The 23,378-nt window shown below is 40.6% G+C and overlaps 1 protein-coding gene across 1 annotated transcript; it reads left to right on the top strand.

Moving 5' to 3' along the window:
- Positions 1–345: 345 nt before the first annotated feature.
- YWHAZ (tyrosine 3-monooxygenase/tryptophan 5-monooxygenase activation protein zeta) lies at positions 346–23,038 on the top strand. Its single transcript, XM_063451196.1, has 6 exons — positions 346–500; positions 11,348–11,652; positions 18,161–18,284; positions 20,093–20,256; positions 21,291–21,386; positions 21,616–23,038. The coding sequence occupies exons 2-6, from the start codon at positions 11,359–11,361 to the stop codon at positions 21,673–21,675; spliced, it is 738 nt and encodes a 245-aa protein (XP_063307266.1). The 5' UTR covers positions 346–500; positions 11,348–11,358; the 3' UTR covers positions 21,676–23,038.
- The last annotated feature ends 340 nt before the right edge of the window (positions 23,039–23,378 follow it).

Consider the following 23,378-nt stretch of genomic DNA (forward strand, 5'->3'; position numbering starts at 1 on the left):
GGGGCTACCAGCATGCAGTATGGTTATATGTGTGTGGGTGCATGAACACATGGAGGATGTGGCAGCCCTGGCCAGGACACGTCTCCCTGTCTCCCAGCATGTACAGTCCGGGGACACAGACAGACTGCAGCCAGGGCGGCGGGCACGCGCGCAGCCCCACCCTCCATCCTCCGCGCGGGGACGCGCACTTCCCCCAGCAGCCTCTGGCCGGTGTTCTGCGAGCTCGCGGCCATAAGCAGGCGGTTATTATGCCACCCAGTCAGGAAAGGGGAGGGGAGGGGTGAGAGAGAGAGGGAGAGCGAGAGCGAGAGCGGTTGCCATAGCAGCGCTTGACGTCACTCCCCGGCCCCTGCTCGGCTATTGGAGGAAACCCCGTGGATGTGCTAGGAGCTTTGAGCGCTCGGAGCAGGCAGACCGGACTCTCCCAGCGGCAGTCAGTGCACAGGGTGCGAGAGACCGACACACCGTCCCAGCGCTCCCCAGTCCCCGCCACAGCACAGGTACCCACCCAGCCGGCACCGGGGGGGAGAGACAGCCTGAGGAAGGGGGGGCGAGGCCGAGCCCGGGTTAATGGCGGACACCTAGCATTGTTCCAGGGGGAGGCGGGGCGGGATCCATCTTAGATCACCCTCCTCACATCGCCCTCCATCCTGCCGCATGCGGGGAGCCATTTTATTGTAGTAACTGTTATAACCGAGCAATGCGACAGGCTGTTTCTGTCCTCTCAGCTCTCCTAATCCTGGTGCCCCTTCTACCTCCCTTCCTCTTGGTGCCCCTTCTACCTCCCTTCCTCTTGGTGCCCCTTCTACCTCCCCTCCCTCCATCTTGGTGCCCCTTATTCAAAATCCCCCCCCCTCCATTTTTGGTGCCCCTTCTACCCCCCCCCCTCCATCTTGGTGCCCCTTCTACCCCCCCCCCTCCATCTTGGTGCCCCTTCTACCCCCCCCCCTCCATCTTGGTGCCCCTTCTACCCCCCCCCCCCCCTCCATCTTGGTGCCCCTTCTACCTCCCCCCTCCCTCCATCTTGGTGCCCCTTCTACCTCCCCCCTCCCTCCATCTTGGTGCCCCTTCTACCTCCCCCCTCCCTCCATCTTGGTGCCCCTTCTACCTCCCCCCTCCCTCCATCTTGGTGCCCCTTCTACCTCCCCCCTCCCTCCATCTTGGTGCCCCTTCTACCTCCCCCCTCCCTCCATCTTGGTGCCCCTTCTACCTCCCCCCTCCCTCCATCTTGGTGCCCCTTATTCAATATCCTCCCTCCCTTTTTCAATATTACACCCCTTCGTCCTGGCTTCACCCCAGTAACTCTTCTCATTCTGTTGCCCCATCATCTGTATTCCCTTCCTTCCCGGTGCCCTGTTTTGCACCTCCCTATATCTCGGTAAGACGTTCCTCCCACCCTCCCCATATATGGCTGTAGCATTGTCTGCTCGATCCATGGGTAGAATTAATAATGTAGCTGCTCTGTGCATGAAGTGCAGGGTATTCATTATTGATGGACATCTAATCTATCCATAGGTAGTCTCCCAGCCTTCCTTGCCCCTATAGAGCTGAGATGTACAGCGCATTGCTTGGTGTTGAAATGCTTGCCCCTTTCTAGTTTTGATGTATGCTACTCCCTTCCACACACAATCACTTTGCACTGATACATTGTGTCCTTCCCATCTGCTCTTCAATTTTAAACCCATGTAGAGCTGTGTGCAGGGAATCTCTGGCACTTACATGGTTAATATATATTATTTTGCAATAATGGGAGTTATCCAGCTTGCCTTTTCCTGTTTTGGGGTTTGTTTTCCTCTCATTTTGTGGTTAGGTATTTGCTATGCATTACTCAGATTTAACAGGGTTAATTATTTTGCATTACTGCTCTTTACATTGGTTTGATGCATCGATTTTTCCCGTTTTTGCATGGATGCAGCAAGCATTGCAGCACAGGTGAGGCCACCTCCCCCTGCTTCTCCTCTGAATCCCTGGAGAGGAAGCGAAAGGGAGGTGTCTCTTGTGCACTCATCCCTCAGCTGGGTCAGTGGGGAAGGGGACAAGGTGATTGAAACCATGTTACAGTATGGTTTTCAGCTTGGAAAAGATAAAATATATATATATATATATATATATTTATTTTTTAAATAAACTTAATTTTGATAAGCTCATTTCTAATCTACATATATTTATCACATTATTTCCCCCCCTTAATTTCTAATCAAATTCTTTTTTTTTAAGTGTCCTGTAATATATTTTTAGTCCATGCAGTCTTTGCTTTTTTGAGTCAATGAAAAACCGTGCAATGTGTGCACAGGAATGATAATGTATGCTGGCATTGCTCTTGAAGAAATAAGATCACTGTGACCTCTCCGCAAATACACTAGAATGTCTGATTGTTTTGTCTTATGAACACAACCATCTCCTTTTCATAGGACAATTACATTTTGAGCTGTACTAAGCCTTACAAAGTTGCATATCTAAAGATTGTATCTTTATAGAGTATTTCACAATTCTGATTCTCTAATAGCCATTTGAGTGGATTCTGCTTAATAATTTCACAAGTCCAGTTTTTTTTTAATCTATTGAAACAGAACCTGGGAGCAGCACGTGTTCAGTGGTTTGAGACATTGCTAGACATTGGCTGTTTTTTGGCAAAGCCTGTCTCTAAACCTTTCCCTCCCCCAGATCCATAATGTACGTGGTTGGTTTGCATTTCTGTTCACCATTGTTATATTATGCCATTGTGGATACATGCCCCCAAATCAAAGGTGGAGGGAACCTTTTGGCCATCCAGATGTTTTGGACAACATCTCCCATAGTACTCTTACAGCCATAATGCTGGCAAAGCATCAAGGGAAAGGTAGTTCCAAACATTTGGAGGGCTGAAGGTTCCCCATCCCTGCCCTGAATCCTCGCAGGAGCATGCAGAGTACTGTCATTGAGGGTTATTCACTAAATTTGAAAGTGACCAGGGAACTGCAGATTGTAACTGAAACAAATGCTGAGCTGAACTTGTTTTGTTTTTTTTTTTTAACCTATTTTTATGATTAACTATTTTGGTCTAAAACCGTTTTAGTTGAATGACCCTGTTTGTGTTATTATGCTTGGGAATTGCACCTCCTCTTAATTGGTGTAATTTCACCACAATTTGCTAGGGAACTGAAACATTTCCATGTCCTAGTGGAAGAACACAAATGGAACGGGTTTATTTTATGTATTTTCCCCTCAGCCGTTTCAATACACACAAGTAAAATATCAATTATTTCTGTAGTGTTCTGCCAACAATACACTGCTTCTTATTAAATTAGGAGGAAAGTCTACCACGTCTGTATAAGTTGGGGACCGTTGTAACTGCATAATGATGTGCGGTAATGTTGAATTTTCTAATAATTATACACACCATCTTGGGAATGTTTGATAGCTTAATCCTTCATCTAGCATTACCAGCCTTCTTAACTGAAGTGGCTTACAAAACCAGTGATGTAATGCTGGGCAAGCACTAGATATAAACCATTCTCCACGATGATGGATTTACTGGCATATGACACAGTTGAATAGATCTCCTCCCTTGCTATAAAATTGAGGGCGTCTGTAAAGTTGTGGTCCTCACTCAATTGGTTAAGAAGACTTTCAGTAGCATAGGTAGACTAGGGTGACTTACAGATTTTATTTTTCCATGCAGCATTTAGGTCTTTACCCAATCTCTTTGCACTATTTGCCTTATTCTAATTATTAAGCAGTCCTGTTGCTGGCCTTCAACATTAATTTTTTTTTTATTCTAGCTTTGAGGCATATTTATAAAACCGTTTTATACATAATATTACTTGATTTTGTCTTGGATAAGCTGTAGCTGTGGGCAAACATTGGTGAATTTAGATTCACATTATGCACAACGTTACATATTGCACTTCACCCTTGAGCATTTTAACAATCCTCCCCAGACTGCTGCATGGCTTTTCACTTTGGGTGTGGTAGCATTTTTTTTCCTTTTTACATTTCAATTCTTGTTCATACATGCAACACCATTTAGAGCTTGAGTTTGAGTAACTCTGAGATTCCTAAACTGCAAGATCTGACTTTACAATTTATAAGCCTTTCTAGAATATTTGAAATGATACAATGTATATGTTCTGTTAGCAATCTGACATCTTTGCTTGGTTTTATTCATTTTCTAGCATAAAATACCATCACTGAAATGGAAATCTATGCTTACTATCTTCACTCATTGAGTATAAAGAAGTTACTATTTTGCATACACTAGTAATGGGAATGACTATTTTGGTGTGTGTGTATAGATTATTGTAGTGGTAACAGTCCTTTATTTTCATGTTCTGTTCCAGATTAAGTATTTTTAGACCATATTGGTACACTAAACCTTGGTGGAGGGGTGCATCTACTCTAGGGAGAGTAACATAAAAGTATAGGAACGAAGATATGTTGGCATACTAACATTTCTGAAGAGATGAGGCAAGACCTCACTATTAAAGCTTACCTTACTCCCATACACATCTGTTTTGGAGATAATGCAGAAGATTAAATTGAAAATAATGGATGTAGAAATACTGCTAGAGTGTGTGCAGGAGACTGATCCCCCTTCCCTTTAAGGAGCCTTTAATTTCATTCAGTGGAGCTTCTCTCATCCCCTTTTATGTAGAGGTTTACATGAAGTGTACTGGGATGTCTCTAAAGCTAAAGAGAACACAAAATATGTAATTTGTGTGCCTGAATTTTGAAATCAGTCAGGGGCAGTCTTATTGCTACAGTGATTTGTTTCAAGGACCACTATAGTGCCCTGAGGGTGCCCCCACCCTCAGGGCCCCCCTCCCGCCGGGCTGGAAGGGGTTAAATTTACTTTTTTTTTTCATTGCCGGGCGAAGGTCTCTCCTCCTCGTTGTCATCGGCTGAATGCGCATGAGCCTCGTGCACATTCAGCCAGTCCATAGGAAAGCATTCACAAAGCTTTTCTATGGACGCTGGCGCCTTGTCACTGTGAAAATCACAGTGAGAAGCGCCTCTAGCGGCTGTCAATGAGACAGCCACTAGAGGCTGGATTAACCCTATTATAAACATAGCAGTTTCTCTGAAACTGCTATGTTTATAGAAGAAAGGGTTAATCCTAGCTGGACCTGGCACCCAGACCATTTCATTAAGCTGAAGTGGTCTGGGTGCCTATAGTGGTTGTTTAAGATGGGGGCGGGGGAAAAGAACAATCTGCAGTTGGCAAAATTTACACTGCTTTGAGAGACCATTCAATGTTAGATATACGCACTTGGTTGTAGTAATCTTTTTGTAAGGACATCACGTGCCTTTTTAACATTTAAATTATGTGAGTAATGATGTCACTGGAATTTCCTCAATGCTATATAGACCTGTGGAATCCTAAGAACCAGATCTGCATGAATGATCTTTTTTTTTTTTTTTTTTTTTTTTTTTTTTTGTGATTAAATCACAAACTGTAGCTTTAACATCTGCTTGAGCTGTCATGCTGCATATACGTTGAGGCAGTAGCAAGATACACTTGATTCTTAAAGGACCACTATAGGCACCCAGACAACTTCAGCTCAATGAAGTGGTCTGGGTGACAAGTCCCCATAGTTTTAATCCTGCAGTTTTAGAGAAACTATGTTTACATTGAGGGTTAATCCAGCCTCTGGTGGCTGTCTCCCGACAGCCACTAGAGGCCGCTTCCGCGATCCTCCAATGTGAAAATTGCATTGAGGACACGCTGACGTCCATTACTCAATGCTTTCCTATGGGCGGTTTGAATGCACGCGCGACTCTGGCTGCGCATGTGCATTCAAAGCTGGTGTTGGGAGAGGAGGTCACCAGCGCCGAGGGAGCCTGGTGCTGGATTAAGGTAAGTGGCTGAAGCGGGTTTTAACCCCTTCAGCCTTGCAGGAGGGGGGCCCTAAGAAAGACAAGTTTGTTTTCCTGGCACTATAGTTGTCCTTTAATCTTTAAGTTTATCAATGCACAATGTTTTAGGGACATTCTCCCTGAATTATCACTAGTGGCATATTCTGAAAAGACGATATTAGTAAAAATCTGTTCACTGATTCTTAAATACTAAAGAATATTGTAGATCAGTGGTTTTCTACCAGTGTTTCCTGGTACACTAGTGGGCCTTAAGCCACTTTAAAGTTTGCCATAAAGACATTGACTTCAGTGTTGTAAGTAGTCATTAATTTGCTAATGGTTTGATCACTTACTATGATTTGCTGTCAACTCCTTTTTAATTTTTTTATAAATATGTTTATTTTGGTATGGGGTTTTCCCCACATACTGTTATTTTATTTTTTTTTTTTTTAATACAAGCATGACATAGAACAGTGGAATACACGACTCGCAGGTTTGTGTCAATGAAGCGTAAAACCATGGAACTCGCTGGTTCCCTAAACATTTAGGTAACTTGTGAGACGCGCAGGTCTCCATTGTCGTTGGGTCATTAGTTTCAGATGGTTACTAGTCAGTTGCAGTTACTGTTGAACCTCAAACAAAGCCAATGATTCAGTAACCGTGTCTGTGTGAGGTTGGTGCCCCATTGCATTTATTTTCGTGATGTCGGTTCGTGTCTCCCACTCTGTGGGTGGTATGTTCTCTGTCATCAGTGGTCACTATCTATCGGCTTGTCCTAATAAGGGGCTCCCTGCGCTGGGGCCTAGGGAGTCTGTGAGTTTCTGGGGGGGGGGGGGAGGAGGAGAAGGAGGGTATTAAGGTAAGTAGAAGGCAAGTTTTGCTCTCAGTGATTGATGTTGTGCTTATATTAAGGTTCTTTTCGGTCTGTACTTGTGGTGTCAGAAGTGTTTTACTTTAAAAGTGATTTTGAAATCCACTGAGTCCAGATATTCAGGTAGGTTTGGGGTCTCCCGCTGCTGCGGAATATTAGGTCTTTCATAGCACGGAGTTCTTCCATTCATTGGAACCACAGTTCCATCGGTGGGGCTATGTCTTTTTCTTCCAGAATAGAGGCACCAGCCCTTTAGCCACATTCAGAATTCGTATTGTCAGTGAGTTTTTGTATGTGGATGTGCGGGTTTTAGTGTGATGTAAAACAATTGGTGCCGGTTTGAAGGTGGGTGGGTCATCTGAAAACCTTTGAATGATATTGTAGACCTTTTCCCAAAATGGCTTTATTTTGGGGCACTCCCACCATAGGTGAAGAAGGATGCTCATCTCCGCACCTCAAACAGCTATTATCTATGGTATCATTGCGTGTAGCGACTGGGGCGTTCTATACCAGTATGTTGGCAATTTATACGCAGTTTCTTGTGTCTTACTGGACACCGCGCAATGTAGTGTGAGATCACAGATTTTGTGCCATTGTTTGAGAGTTAGTGTTTCCCTTAAGGCTTCTTTCCATTTCCCCATAAAGTGAGGTGTTGGTGTATTCTGTTTCATGAGGAGCATAATGTATAGGGTTGATATGCCATGTTCCATTGGATCTTTGTCTGTGCAGATTGAAGCTCTGTGTTCTGAGCCAGCCAGTGGTGCACGACTAGCTAATTGGCTGAGTGCAATCAGCTGACGTGCTCAACCGATCAGTTGGCCTTACAGGGCTTGGCTCAGGAGAACTAACAAATTCCGAGCAGGAATTCCCGCTCTCAATGGAGAAAAGTGACTGGCGCCTGGCAAACCCTAGTTAAGATGTCACACCGTTATCAAAATGTCTGGTTACATGGGTGGGAGTACTATGGTAGTTTGGCTAGACATATGCATATCTCTTTGGGACTTTTAAGTATTTAGAAGTTGCTGGTGAAGGTTAAAATAAAGTGTGCCTTGGAGTTACTGTATTTACTTGAATCTAATGCGCACCTTTATTGGGAAAATAAAATCTCCAAAATTTTTGTGTTAGATTTGATGGCACATTAGATTCATGTATGAACAGTGCATTAGATGCTACGCAAATTTGTAGGGGTAAAATTCGCATTGCTGCGCCATGGATGCAGGCCCCTTTTTTTGAGTAAATATGGTATTTTTCGTTTGAAGCATGTTTTGGCTCATGGTGTGTATAGTTGTGCAAATCGAATATGAAAAACTACAAGCCAATAAAATAAATAAGGGATCTTTTCATATTATATACTATACTGCTGAGGTTACCAGTCATATAAATTATGACTGCTCCCTAGATGCCATATCCTCTCAGTATAACTTCCCCTAATATAGTCTGTTTTACCACTTCATGCCATTTAACCCCTTAAGGACCAAACTTCTGGAATAAAAGGGAATCATGACATGTCACACATGTCGTGTTCTTAAGGGGTTAAATATGAGGAGCCCTCTTCCCTAATATTTAATTTTGAACTGCAAAAGCTTCTCCCCCACCTTCATCCTCGGTATCCTTTGATACCTATAGCAGTCTCTCTCATGCCCATCTGCCTGCTAATCTACCTATCAGAAGCTTTGGTTGATCATGTCAATAGTTGTCCATTTAAAAGCTTTTCTATGAGAAAAATTGGAGTTCACCATTCACTCGAGATGAAAGGTCTGTATCAAAAGATTTTTGTAGATAGCCTTTTTTTTTTTTTTTTTTTTTTTTTTAACATTTCTTTTGACAAGGTATTTGTTATATCCTGTTTATTTCTAAAAGTATTTGGACAATTTTGGCCTGGCTCGGATTTCTGGTTCATCATAAAGGTATTTTTGATGTAGTTGAGGTCACGACTGTGTATTCAGGTAAAGTGGTTAACCATTAAAGAGTTACTCCAGCATAAATAACCACTTCTGCTTTTAGAAGTGGTAGTGTTGGTAGGAATCATTGTTTCTTCTCGAAACTTTGCACATGCAGAGTATATAATATGTACTTTTGTGCAGGGGTCTATTTAAACCCCTGGCATACATAACTGAGACATAATGAGCTTCATTTCTCCCTTTCCTGTCCGTTCACTCCAGTTTAATGTGTGTGCTTGGTACTGGTGAGAACAGTCAGATGCTCAGTAAAGTACCCAATATGGCTGAATAAATTTAAAAATACGGTATAAAAGGCTTATAGTAACCAGTTAATACTGACATGCCATTTGTGTGTGTGTGTGATATGCCTCTTCTAGTAAAGCCCTAACTGTATGACAGTGACTCGATGCACAAACTGTTGGCAAATTTTGAAGCGGAGAATCTTCTAAAAGGGGTTATTTCAGCCACCTTGACCACTTCAGTGATTTGAAGTGGTTATGGTGTTAGGAGTCGGCATGTGCAGTGTTTCTTCTTGAAATGCTGCACATTCAAACGTATTTGCACTTGTGCTCTGTTGGCATGATACACCTACAGCAGACTTTGGCAGCCCGAATTTCTGTTCAAGACATCCAAATCTGAATAGTGTCATCAAATTGGTCTACTCACCGGCATCTCAGTGTGAATTGGACTGCAAGGCCTTTGCAGACAGAGGCGGTAGGTTATTGGGCATTGCCCAGTGTCGAAAAGAGTTTGAGCAACCCTTTTAAGTTAAAATTAAATTGTCACTTCATTGAAACTTTGTATACTCTGAGCCACACCAATATACTCAGGCCATTATTTGCCCCCCTCCATACTCATTACAAGTACCATATAGTCCGGCAAATGTTGGTATTGTGGATTCCTTCAATCCTGAGCTAGCGAATCAGTCCTCCAGAGAAGGGTTTATATTTCCTACTCCACTTGACCGTAAATTGGGATATTGAGCTTTTATGTGGATGCTTTGCCATGGAAACCAAATCATAAACTTCCCAAACAAGTTATTCTGCTGACCCAGTACTCCAATACAGGACTGGTGAAAGGTGCCCTTTTCAGTGCTCCAATCCTGATATGTTACTGGAGAAAGAAAAAAAAAATCTCTGGCGGCACAGAGCATCCCTAGGCACCTTATTTTGTTTCAGACACTACTGGTGCTAGTGAACAATAAATATTTCTGGCAATATGGTTTCCGAGTTGGGTATTTGGGAACTGTTTTTTTTTTTTTTTTCTATTTTTTTTTTTTTTTTTTAATTCAGCTCTCACAGCCTGTCACTATTGTCCAGAACATACCATGGCGCTGTTCCACAGTACCACTTTCGAACTGTTTGACACTCTGCTATGTCGGGCACCTGTACTACTTCTGGTTGCACAAAAATGCTATAGTTCTTATTTCTGTATTCACATACCAAATGTGGATGTTATCTGTAAGCTCAGTGTCCATTAACAGCTGTCAACCAATGAATGTCAAAAGTTTGTATGTTAACACACTTTAGTCTAACAGAGCAAGGTAAGTGTCAAACCCTTCATAAACCATTTGACCGCTTACAGTGGGATGGTATCAGGGAACTCCAAAATTTTCACCCGAAAGCTGGTCAAATTTGTTGACTTTTTTTTTTGTAGTGCATAGTTTAGCAGACATGCTAGCATTAACAATTCAGATGATTATATATCACAATGAAAGATAGTAATGATAACATGAAAAGTCAAGAATACTGCACTTGGGACGGAGGGAGAGAGAACACAAAAAGGGGGGGGCACTAAAAGAGAAGGAGTTTTCATATTGGATTAAATTCATTAAAAAGTAATATTAATAAAATTATAGGGAAAACATTTTTTTTTTTTTTCATTTCGGTGCATCCCTACTTGGCACTATAACCAATGCAACATATAGTAGTTGTTATGGGTCTCAGTATTTTCCCTTTAAAGGAACACTCTGGATGTCGTAATTTTGAATTTGTTATGGTGCCCAAACTGGCCCTTTAACAGTAGTAGAAAGTTTGTGTCTCACGTCAATAGGTTCCCTGCTTTAACTCTTCTTCCAAACATATTTTGAGAATTCTGACAAAAGCGGTCTGAAAATGTATTGCTGTTGTGGAAATTTGACACTCTGCTTCCTGAAATATTTATATCACTGCTTTAACCCCTTAAGGACCAAACTTCTGGAATAAAAGGGAATCATGACATGTCACACATGTCATGTGTCCTTAAGGGGTTAAGGAGCAGCAGGAAACGAGCGATACTAATTTTCAGCACACTTGTACAGTTTTGTTCATGCAAATTTGGGAATTTATTTCTTCCCGTAAAACGTTATTTCTCTCTTAAATTATTAATTTTTTGGGGGGGTAATATAATTGTTAATGTAAGCGATATTTCATTATCTGTGATAGGATAGCTTATATGTGGATTGTTTATATTATAATATTTGTCTAGAAAAAATAGAACCACATCCCTCAGTTTCAGGCTTTCATGGTACTTGTTTATTTCTAACTTTTAAAGGGGGGTTTCCTTCAAATTTATGGCTGCTGCGGATGATCTAGTGGGGCCTGTTTATTTTCAGTTTTAGTGTATAAAAGAATGTAAATAGAGGATTGGGGTGAACTGGCAACAAAACTTTATAGTTCCCATTTGGTACTTCGTTTGGTAACAAGTTACCTTTCTTTTGTAGATCATTCAACCATGGATAAAAACGAGCTGGTACAGAAGGCTAAATTGTCTGAGCAGGCAGAACGATATGATGACATGGCAGCTTCCATGAAGCGAGTGACTGAGGAAGGAATAGAACTGTCCAACGAGGAAAGGAACCTGCTCTCTGTGGCCTACAAAAATGTAGTAGGTGCTCGCCGGTCGTCTTGGAGAGTTGTCTCTAGTATTGAGCAAAAGACTGAAGGAAGCGACAAAAAACAGCAGATGGCGCGAGAATACAGGGAGAAAATCGAGATAGAACTGAAAGACATCTGTACAGACGTTCTGGTGAGACCATGTTCAATATTGGCTCCTTCAAATGCATCCCTAATTTATTTTCTTATGTAATTGAGCATATTTAATTTGTTACTATGCATGCCTACTGTGTCTCTGTGTATTTTATGCATTGCGTCTAGCTGAATTCTGATATTGGCAATTTAGCGGAGTGGCCATATGCAATTCACTGTAGAAAAAATACTTTTATTCCTTTAATGTCATACAGTATTTTCTTACAAGTATGTAGCAATTTGTATATTGTTGGTAAATAAGTGTATAGAAAAGCTTCCTGTTTTTATTAATTGTAATTTATCTGTTGAAGCAGTGACCTGAATTAGTACATGCATTATAATGAAGGAAATGCTTCTAACCGTGCACATATGACGTGATTTGAGATCTACATATACATTAATCTTGAGACCTAAATGTGACATACTTGTCTCTGCCTGCCCAAGATTTTTGGGAATCCTGCTCCTTTGCAGTGGTTGTTTGTTCATGCCACCATTAAAGGGATACTGTAGGCACCCAGACCACTTTAGCTCAGTGAGTGCAGTTTTCCCAGTTCCCTTTCGCTTGCCTAACTGACACTAGAAGTCCTCAAGCTATGCATGAGGACTTAGTGTTACCTGAATCCCTATAGGAAAGCATTGTATAATGCTTTCCTATGTGGAAATCCTAATGTGAGCACAGCCATTGCCGTGCACGGGCATTAGGTCTCCCTATGTCAGCGGGAGAGGAGTGAAGGTGGACCTGATCAGCGCCAAGGGACAGTGGCGTTGGACCCAGGTAAGTGACATAGAGAGAAGCCATAGTGCCAGGAAAACAAGTTGGGTTTGCTGGCACTACAGTTTCACTTTAAAGGGGCGTTCTAACCATTTTCACTTATTTTCATTAAACTGACAAATTCCACAAAGATGTTCTGTTAGACAGAATGGAAATGCACTATCCAATATGTCAGCGGTGACCTGAAAAGCGGGTGCACTCGTGGTTCCAATCCGTATCCTTATCACACCTAACACTAATCCTCAAACTGTTTGGGTTTTGTTGCTGTTCTCCAGGGGTGAGTGCTTGCGAGTACCTCATGTGAGCAAGCCATGCATGTGAGAGATGGTGAATGTTATTCCTGCCTCTTGTCAGGGCTTCTAGGTCATGTCTTGTCATTTTAATAATTTAAAGAAAAAACGGTCTAGTATTTTATGGCTAAAACTATAACCACTTTGATATAAAGTAATTATGGATCCTTGAGTGCTCCCTCTGACATACCAGGAGAGGTGGTGTGGGAAAAGAGGCGTTCACTCAATTAAAATTCTATCTCCTGTTAATAATTACGACCCTCCATTCATCTCCCCAAGCAAAATGTTATAAAAAAAAAAAAACTGAACAAAACCAATGAAAATTAATTTAATAACTTTAATATGGTAGAGTAAAGAGACATGTAGTGTGATATTTGTGATCATTGTGAGCGGAGCTGCTGACCTGACTCCACCTCTAGTCATTGTCCTCTTATTATCTGTAGTATTTCAAATTGATGCTAAGTGAAAGCAGGCATAGAACAGGACCGTAATTGGCTGTGGAATGATGTCAGCAGCTCCACTAACATTGACTGATCTATATAAATTAAATACTCCGTAAAACCCCCACTTTCAGTAAGTAACTTTCTTATTAGATGTACTCTAAGGAGTGGAGTTATACTGTCGTTTTAAGCAAAACAAAAGAATTAAATGTGGTTATGAATATGGATCAAAATCTATCAAATGCACTTGGGCTGTATTGGTGCACAAAGTGTGCCTAGAGTGTGCTTTTAACAGTTTTGAAGTGGTATGGGAAAAGCAGAAGTTGATGCACTTCTACCACTACTTGGTCATGTCACTTATATTACAATGGAAAGGCTAATTAAACCAGTCTGTCACCTTTTTGATCTTTGCTTTTTTTTGAGTTCATGGGGAGTGACCGCTTAAAGTGATACTATAGTGCCAGGAATACAATGCAGGTAGACAGCCACTGGAGGCGGTCTTAATGCTGCAATGTAAACATTGCAGTTTCACTGGAACTGCATTGTTTTACATTGCAGCACTAAGTGCAATAGGGACACTGCATCCAGACCACTTCAAAGTTTGCACTCCATTTCCCTGGTATTTTTTGGCAAAGCGTGCCAAAAAGGCCTTCCCCATAGGAGAGCATTGAATCAGTGCTTTTTGCTATGTGGGGTTTGAAGATGTTGGACATCCTCATACAAAGCTTGAGGACGTCCAGCATCCTTTCACAGATTGAAATTTTGTGAAACAGCAGGGAGCACCTCCAGTGACTGTTTGGTAGACAGCCGCTAGAGGCAGTCTTCACCCTGCTATATAAAAAATGTTTTTATTATTATTTTTTTTGGAAACTACAATGTACCAAGACATTTATCTCCTAAAGACATTTTTGGCAACGCTATCTGTGTGACTAATATTCCAACTCTCCTGTAGCCACAGCTTTATGTTATTTGGCTAAATGTTGCAAGTCTTTTTGTTTTTCTTCTATTCACTGTCTATTTAATAAATGCAATTAGAGTAGTTTGCTTGGATTAAGAGCAGTTGATATGGAGAATATTTATATATTTTTTATTTATTTTTTTAATATAAAATTTAAACTTGCTTTTACCTGTACTATTTACAAATGTTGGCATCCCATGTGGTGACACAATCACTGTGACTGGTTCCACGTATGGTCCAACTGTAGTTTTATTGGAGCAAACTGTTTCACTAAACCTAGACACTGATCATTCACGAGTCTGATCCCCTTTCTTTGTATAATCTACAGAGGTTTGTCCTCCTGAGGTATATACATAGATGTCTTCTTTTTGGTAATACACCATTTGGATTTACAACTTTTCCAACATGAATTAATGATGCCCAGGATTATTACTTCACTAGTCCGCAGCTGACCAGAGCATATGCATCATAACAAAGTGCTTGTGGCTCCACTATTCACTTGCCATTTGGATACTGCTACTTCTGCATCAGTGTGAAGTAAAGGACCACTATAGTGCCCTGAGGGTGCCCCCACCGTCAGGGTCCCCCTCCTGCCAGGCTGGATGGAGAGGAAGGGGTTAAACTTACCTCTTTCTCTAGCGCCGGGCGAGGAGCTGTCCTCCTTCTCTCCTCGTCCTCCTCTTCGGCTGAATGCGCATGCGCGGCAAGAGCCGCGCGCACATTAAGCCAATCTCATAGGAAAGCATTTACAATGCTTTCCTATGGACGCTTGCGTGCTCTCATTGTGATTTTCACAGTGAGAAGCACACAAGCGCCTCTAGCGGCTGTCAATGAGACAGCCACTAGAGGCTGGATTAACCCTATTATAAACATAGCAGTTTCTCTGAAACTGCTATGTTTATAGAAAAAAGGGTTACGCCTAGATGGACCAGGCACACAGACCACTTCATTAAGCTGAAGTGGTCTGGGTGCCTATAGTGGTCCTTTAACAACATTAGGGTGTTCTTTGCAGTCCTACATAAAGGGGCTTTAATGCCTGTAGGGTGGCATCGAACACCCATCCTATTTGGTGTGTGCAGGGTTAAAGCCATGCTCACGCTAGGGATTTCCAATCTGTCTGCTCTGTCAATTTTGTATTTTTTTTTTTTTTTAGTGGTACCAGACTTTTTATATGAGCTGTTTGCAGTGCTGGAAGCCAGCGTTTTAATGCCTATGGGAAGATTACAGATGTGGTCAGGGTCAAATTCCTGCTCTCGCCACTAACCCCAGGTATCAATGGATACCAGGGTTTTCCCTTAATGTGATGGGGGCCATTGGCCTTGGCAAGTGAAACCCCAGTCCTGACAAGTAGAAATTAACTCCTGGTGAGTGTGCCATGTGCCCCACAGGCTTGTATTAACACTATATAACCTTAAACTTGTAATCCAGTTCCAAGACCTTTTTGTCTTCTTGATGGCACACAATCTGAACTGCAATCCAATTCCTATTAAATAGATGAATTAGCATTGTTCAGTATCAGTTACAGCAAGACAAAGTTGAACGTGGAAAGCTTTGAAAATTAAAGGACTTGAGGAGGAAGCCACTCTAGTGGCCGGAAAGTGACTTTTTGGCCAAATCAAAACATTGTCTCTCAAACAATTTGATGTAGTGGTGTGTGTGTGTGTGTGTGTGTTTAGTGTCCCTTGAAATAGGCCCAAAGCAACCACAATGTAAATGTAAAGCAGTTGGTTTGTTTTTGCATTACACTCGTTTATTGGAAGTCTTTTTAATAGCTTCTCAGTTGCTGATTAGTACCTGGTCTGTGCTGTGTACAGTGGCTTTGTTTCTTTTTCATGTGCACAATCCTAAAGCCAACACTATAATATTGCACGTGTCGAAGAGGGAGAATCCAGATTTGCTGTATGTCACAAATGCAGAGGGTCCATTCAGATCTGAAATGCCATTATTGGGGAGCCATTTAATGGTGTATTTTATTTTTCTCTCCTTATCAATGTATTCTGTGCACTGTGTTTTGGCAAAGGTCGGGTTGCTTTCCTTGCTCCTACGTAGCATCCTGAAACAGTAAAATTATATGATCGCATATTCTCCCAATACACTGCCTGAATATACTTGTAGTGCAGAAAGCTGCTACATCATATGGAGCTGTTTCGCCCACTAGATGCCTCTAAACTGGAGGTACGGTCTGTGGATAACATGGATCTGCTTTTTAAGTAACCCTTGCTGACATGTTTTCACTTCTTCTGTGTTTAAATAAAAATAAAGACTCACCATTGGTAGTTTTATCACCAGCATGCATGGTATGTTGGCAACAAAATCCTTTTTTATGTACAGAGTTAACATGAGCCAGCCCAGAAATCTCATTCTTCACTACTGGCACCAAGATGCATTCTCTCTGTCCAGTGATTTCAAGTGAAGTGGTCATTGTTTGCAGTGTTGGTGAAGAGCGTGGAGTTTGCTGTGGGATTGTGAGTGTGGTTGATTTAAGTACATGTGAGTGGGAAAAGCTAAAGGTGCCGATTTGTGTCCGTATGGCCAGCTGGCTGTGTCCGTCAAAACTGGAAAATATATATAGTCAAACCCTGAATATACTCATGCCTTTCAGTTGTGTGAAATGTCTGACATTTTGAGTAAAGTACTTCCCTGAATTAGAATAATCATGCTTTTTGTTTATCGTTTTGTATCTGCAATTTTATTTTTTATTTCCTGAAATATGCCAATTTCTGTGTGTTTTGTGATGTGTTTATCCTTTTCTTCTCCCCAATATTGCCATTGCTTCAACTCCCATCCTGACGTAACCTCTTGTAAATAGCTAATTTTTCCTTATGTCTCTTTATCACACCCTGCTTTGGCTCTCCTCATTACTCATTATCTCTGAGCCTATGCCCTTTCTTTTCCTCCCATGTCTTCCCAGAGACACCCGTTTTTTGCTTTGGCAGTCCTCCTAGAAACGGCATACCTGGAAGTTGTTGGCTTTCTGTGGCAGCCCACTTCTCACGCAGGTTCTGCTTGTGAGGTGAGAGCAGGGAAGGTGAGGTAATCTCCTCCAGTCCTGTCTCTTATCCTTCACATACGGCACTGAGCCTTAAAGTTGAGGAACAGGCCTATTTACAGGTGTCTCATAACGGGGGACCTGATGTCCATGCCTTCATTGTGTTTTCTTCTGGCCAACTGTGGTGATGCATGCTCCGTTGTTGCTACATCTAATTTTGTGTGCTGTGGCCCAGTGGTTTGCAGACCAGAAATAATACATCTATTATAGCTGCATGCATGCTTTCTGAATAAATTTTACATTGTGTATTTAATACTACAAGTACCAAGACGGCTTTCGCTTAAAGAGTCACTATAGGCACCCAGACATGTCATCTCATTGAAGTGGTCTGTGTGCAGCGTTCCTGTTTCTTTTTAGAAAAACTGAATTGTTTACATTGCAGTACTAACACTGCCTGTGACTGAATTACATGACGCTGGACATCCTCACTCTGCATGAGGATGTCCATCGTCTGAGAAAACCTCATAGGAAAGCACAAAGGCTTCTATCAAAGATGGCTGCTGGTCTGTTATTTTACTCTTAACAAGTGGTAGATGCCACCTCTACCATTCCATGAGAGGTTGCCAGGGAGCTAACGCTTAACACTCGAAGTGTCAGGAGTACATGTTTGTATTGCTGACACTTTAGCGTTCCTTTAATAAAATAGAATGGAATAACATAATTATTCTATTATACATTTAAAAACTCAGACATGTCCTTGGGCAGGGATTGGGAACATTTGGCACTCCAGATGTTGTGGACATCATCTCCTATGATGCCAAAAGTTGCCTTTCCCTCCGAACCAAATGTATTTTCTATCCACACCCTTTTTTTTTTTTAATACTTGATAAGATGTATGCTGTGTCAGTCATGTAGTATCTGGTTCATGGAGTGTTCTTGTACTTGAGTTTTAAAGCAATGCTGTTCTGTAGTTTATTGAAAGATTCATGTGAATTGTTTTAAATCCAATAGGGTTGAAGTATTGCACTTGTATAACTATTTTATTTCTTTCCCCTCACAGAATCTTTTGGACAACTTCCTGGTTCCCAAAGCCTCCAATGCAGAAAGCAAAGTCTTCTACTTGAAAATGAAAGGAGACTATTTCCGTTACTTGGCTGAAGTAGCTAATGACGCCGCAAAGCCAGGTATGGTTTAACGCCTACTTTTTCTGAATAAGGAACTTTTCACCAGAATCACTTTTGTTCTTGTTGTGGGAAACAGTCTATGTCTAGATGGTTTTCATTTAGATATTTGCAAGAAGGAAACCTCTTGGTTCAAATAAAATGACTGTCTCAAAGCAGACTTTGTGAGCTTGGTCCAGCTGGATGACTAATGGACTTGATGGAAAGCATTGCTTGGGACAGTATGATGATTGCTGCATCCCATCCGTATGATAAGCAATTGATTAGCTGGGAGATTTTCACTAGTGGTGATCTCCCAGAGGATGACCTGCAGCAAGGAACCCTCTCACCGGTCGTTTAAAGGCAAGAGCTCTTTTAAACGGAGGGATCATCTATATATAAATTGTTTGAAACACTCCAGTGTGTTGTTTTTTTGTTTTGTTTTTTTTATCAAACATAGTTCTAATGCTGCAGCATTGCAGAAGTATTTATGAATTGTTAAACTTTTTGAGTTTTTTTTATTTTTGTTTTTTTATGAATTTTTGGATGCAGCTTCTCTATAGCACTACCATTATATCCAGCTCTGAAGTCTGCTTTCCCTGGTTCAATTTCCACTCCTTTCTGATGGTGTGGGTGGATGTTAGCCTGTCAGACCTGCTAAAGACAAGTGATATAATGGTTGTAAATGTTAAGTGTTGGGAATATCAGCCTTCACGGTACTGTGGACTGTAACATCTATCATTCCTATCCAAGCCTTACTTGCCAGAGAATCATGAGATTTGCAGTCTACAGTACCTTGAAGGTTTGTTGCTCCTAACCCTAAATCCCTATAAAACCTCAACCCTAGTTCCCCATCCAGTTTTACCTTTTCGTCTGCTTTTAATAAACCTGTGTGTACAATGTGCTATTATTTATTGGCAATATTTAACTTACCCCAATTTTATGTATGTATCTGTTCCTTGCGGAAAGCGCCACGGTCTCCTCTCAAGATATACTGATACCAACTAGAGACTACTTTGTCAGTGTTTTTTTTTCTTTTTTTTTTTTTTTTCTTCACCTGACAAAGCTTAATACTAGACAGAGCTACTGCTGTCAAGCCTTGTCATTTCCCTGAGACGTTACCAGCGACCGCTTTAGTGTTAAACAAGTTTTACTGCAGACCACATTCTTTTATGTTGATCCAAAAGAGGGCACAAACCCCAATTGTAGCCACAAAATGAGAACAAATCCGGTTTACTGCATACTGGCAATCAGATTTACTTGGATCAACTACCTGTTTATCAACTATATCCTTGAATATTCTGCTTATGCAAATAATAATTCAAGCCCATTTTAGGAGTCGTAAAAACTATCCTGAATTCCATTTTGTGGCTTTTCACACACCTACAATAGGAAAGTCTAGACTACTTGCAGTAGAGTGAACCTTTAATTGTCAGGATATCTTATTAATAATGCGCTATTTACATAGTTAGGATAGATATACAATGTCTGCACATACCCAATACTTGGAATTCTGGCTGGATTTTACTTCCAAAATGATTGTCTCCTAGCAATGACTGATTTCAGATAACCACTGGCTTTGAGAATGAACATCCTAACTTAAAACTTTCCCATGACATGAGCCGCTCCTATTCCTAGTGCATTAGGGAGAACATAATCTAGGTGCTTATCGATTGCTACTTGGGTCTATGGTGGCCTCTAAGCTTAGGAGAGAGTTGTATGTATATCCAGAAATATTTTATCAGAGTGCTTTTAGTAGCACTTTGTATATTAACCGTCCACACTGAGCTTAATGTGTTAATCGATCACCTTGTGTTCTTTTGTTCTAATAGGTATTGTGGAGCAGTCTCAAAAGGCATACCAAAATGCTTTTGAAATCAGCAAATCAGAAATGCAGCCCACACATCCCATTCGGCTGGGTCTGGCTCTAAACTTCTCTGTGTTCTACTATGAGATCCTTAACAGCCCCGACAGAGCATGTGCTCTGGCAAAGACTGTAAGTTGTTGTTTGCTTTGTTTTAATTATTTATTTCATGCATAGACCTGACAAAAATCAGTTGAATCAATTCTGCATATGTTGTCACTTTTTTGGCTACAAACATGATCGTCTCAGGCAAATACTATATATACTATATAAGACTATAACATCGGAAAAGAGCACTCATAGTGCAGCAATTACCAGTATAAACAGAACGAGAAATCGGGCTATGAATGTGCTAAATGTGTAAAAAGAAGTAAAGCATGCTATTTGTATGTGTAGCGTCTCAATTAGTTCTGGGTTTGGGAGAGGAAGGAAACAGTCATCTGAAATTGTTAGTAATTTGTAAAGTTACATTAACCCATTAAGGACACAACTTCTGGAATAAAATGGAATCATGACGGAATATATCCGTCATCTGTCCTTAAGGGGTTAAATCTTAATACCCACCACAACAGATGGTAGAACTGCAAGTAACAAAAATTTACATGCTTACTACAGTTTTATTTTCAGCCATGTAGACACCTATGCCTCGGGTAACTGGCCTATCCAGTAGGGGCTTATCACCCGCAGGAACAAGGGGCATTGCTGGGGTCACTCCCTAAGTCATCAGCCCTGTTTTACCTTGAGTTAACCGCAGGTGGTAAAGTTTGTCCCAGTTCTTTTGTCCTCTGCATGGGCCATCTTCACAACCTTGCTGTTGCATTCCACTATCAAGGACCTAGGATTCCCCCATTAGTAGGTGATCGCTTTATCCCAGAATAGTGTAGTGACTTGGGGAGCGCTTCCATCTCTGGGTAGCCCTTGAAAGGTCATCAAAGTGTTATGTACTTGCCCTCAAAAGTCTAGAAAGGTGAACTACGAGTCACCAGGTGATCGGCAGATTTAAACTCTGCATAAGCATGTCCTACCTGCTCCAGCACTAGCTCCCCTACCTCTGTTTTTGTGTTGTGTTTTTTTTTTTTGTTTTTTTTCCTCTATTGCTACTGTGAGACTCCAATCCATTATTGCTTTTGACTTGTGTGTTTTTGGGTTGTTTTTTTTTTTTGTAGGCTTTCGATGAAGCGATTGCTGAACTTGATACTTTGAGTGAAGAGTCATACAAAGACAGCACATTAATAATGCAATTACTGAGAGACAACTTAACAGTAAGTTTGCAATCTCTTAAAGCACCTACCACTGGAGATGTAAATTGGTATTGCCACAGTGTTCACTCTGGTTACATTTCTTTTTAGAAGAAGTGTTTGGACTTCTAGCTTTGTTTAAAGTGTGTTAATTTGCTATATGCATGTAAACCTTGGACAATGAGTTTAGTGTTTGTAAATATTTTTTTTGCTTTTATTGTTTGTTTCAAAACATTGTTTTTGCTTTCTTTAGTTGTGGACATCAGATACTCAAGGTGATGAAGCTGAACCAGGAGAAGGAGGAGAAAATTAATCAGCCTTGTCTGCCTCATTCTATACAATTTACACAATAGACCATTTGTCATCAATACTGTCCCACAAATAGATTTTTTTTTTTTTTTTTTTTTTTTTTTTTACCCTGAATGGAAGGTGTGATATTTCTATTTGGATTTCTATATTTCCCATGTTTTGAGTTTAATAGGGAATAGGGCCAGTTAACATTTTGGGGAGTTTTTTTTTTTTTTTTTTTTTAATATTTTTTTTCCTGCTCAACCGAGGTGGCCAATACGGGGATGTGGAATTTTTATACATGTTTTAAATGTTTGGCATAGTACTCCAGGTACATTGTAGATTATTACAAGGCCAGTGCTGAAACAATTTCCCATTCCAGATAACCTGATCTGCTTGTATATTGATCTGTGTATTGTAAAATAAGGGATAGTAATTTGCAGCTACAGGCACAGAGTTTGAAATTTCTAAAGCACATTTAAAGGAGGGGGAAAGGCCCACCCACTACTAGTCCAACATCTCTGTATTTACACACAAGCCTATGCCTACGTTTTTATTGAATGTTCCTTATAAGGCAAGTTAGAATCCAGCTATTATCCTTGGAAGAGACAGTTCACATTCCACTTAAACGTTGGCTAATAGTTTTTGGTTCTGTCACTTTTTATATTTTATTTGTAATTTAAAGTGGATCCACCTTCTCAAAGTTCCAATAATTTTTGCATAACATGTCAATATATATTTTTAAACCATATATTGGTTGTTGGGATATATATTTTTAGTAATGCATTTAAAACCCCTGCCACAGAACATATTTTGGACGTTCCTAAAAATCCTCTATCTGCACTTGTTTTAAAAGATCGCAAAGTTTCTAGAAAGTATGAACTGGCCAACCAGTTGGCAATAGGTCAGCTGCATTCTGATGTTCTACGCACAAGATACAGGTAAAGAAAGTGCAGTATGTTTTCCTCCCAAAATATCTGGTTCTTCTGAACTACTTAAAAAGAGAGAAATCCTTTTAATAGGATTTTTGATGCAACACTTTCAGGTGGTGGACCCATTTTAAATTGTTAAAACTATTGAAGATCAAAAGTGCTTGACACATAGTAGAAGTACATGCTTGGTATTCATAAGATCACAGTTTGTGTCAAGCACAGCATAAAATAAAACCTATTTATCTCTAGTTTTATTTTTGTTTTTGATACTTGCCTAACATGCATGTGGCTGTATTAAAATAAATATAGTTACCAGGGGAATAACTTGAGATGATGGCTAGCTTTGTTTAATGTCTTATGAAATTTTCATGAACAATCCAAGCATAATTGTTAAAGAACATGTGTAATAAGTTGATGTAAGTGGAATAAAAGTTTTATGAATGGACTTTTCAATTACACAGTGTGTTTTGTGTGATCTTATGCAGGAGTTGCTTATCCCCCATTTACTGTCATATTTATCTTAAAATGTTGTTAGCATCCTATTGCCATCGGCTAATTTAAATATAGGTATTTTTGGCACTTGTCACTCAAACAGAATTTTGTTCTGTTGGATTTGCCCCATCAGCGGCTTTTCCAAAACCTATTACAAGACGCATATGACTTTGGTGAAAACATACAAAGCCTCCCCAACCTCTCCAGATGAATGTAAAATACAATTTTCTGTGGTAAATGGGAAAAAAATATAGAATTGCTATATACTGTTAAGATAAGTAAATATTTGTATGAAATGTGATGG

Source organism: Pelobates fuscus, chromosome 4, assembly GCF_036172605.1.
Source record: "Pelobates fuscus isolate aPelFus1 chromosome 4, aPelFus1.pri, whole genome shotgun sequence".
In the NCBI taxonomy this organism is placed as follows: domain Eukaryota; kingdom Metazoa; phylum Chordata; class Amphibia; order Anura; family Pelobatidae; genus Pelobates; species Pelobates fuscus.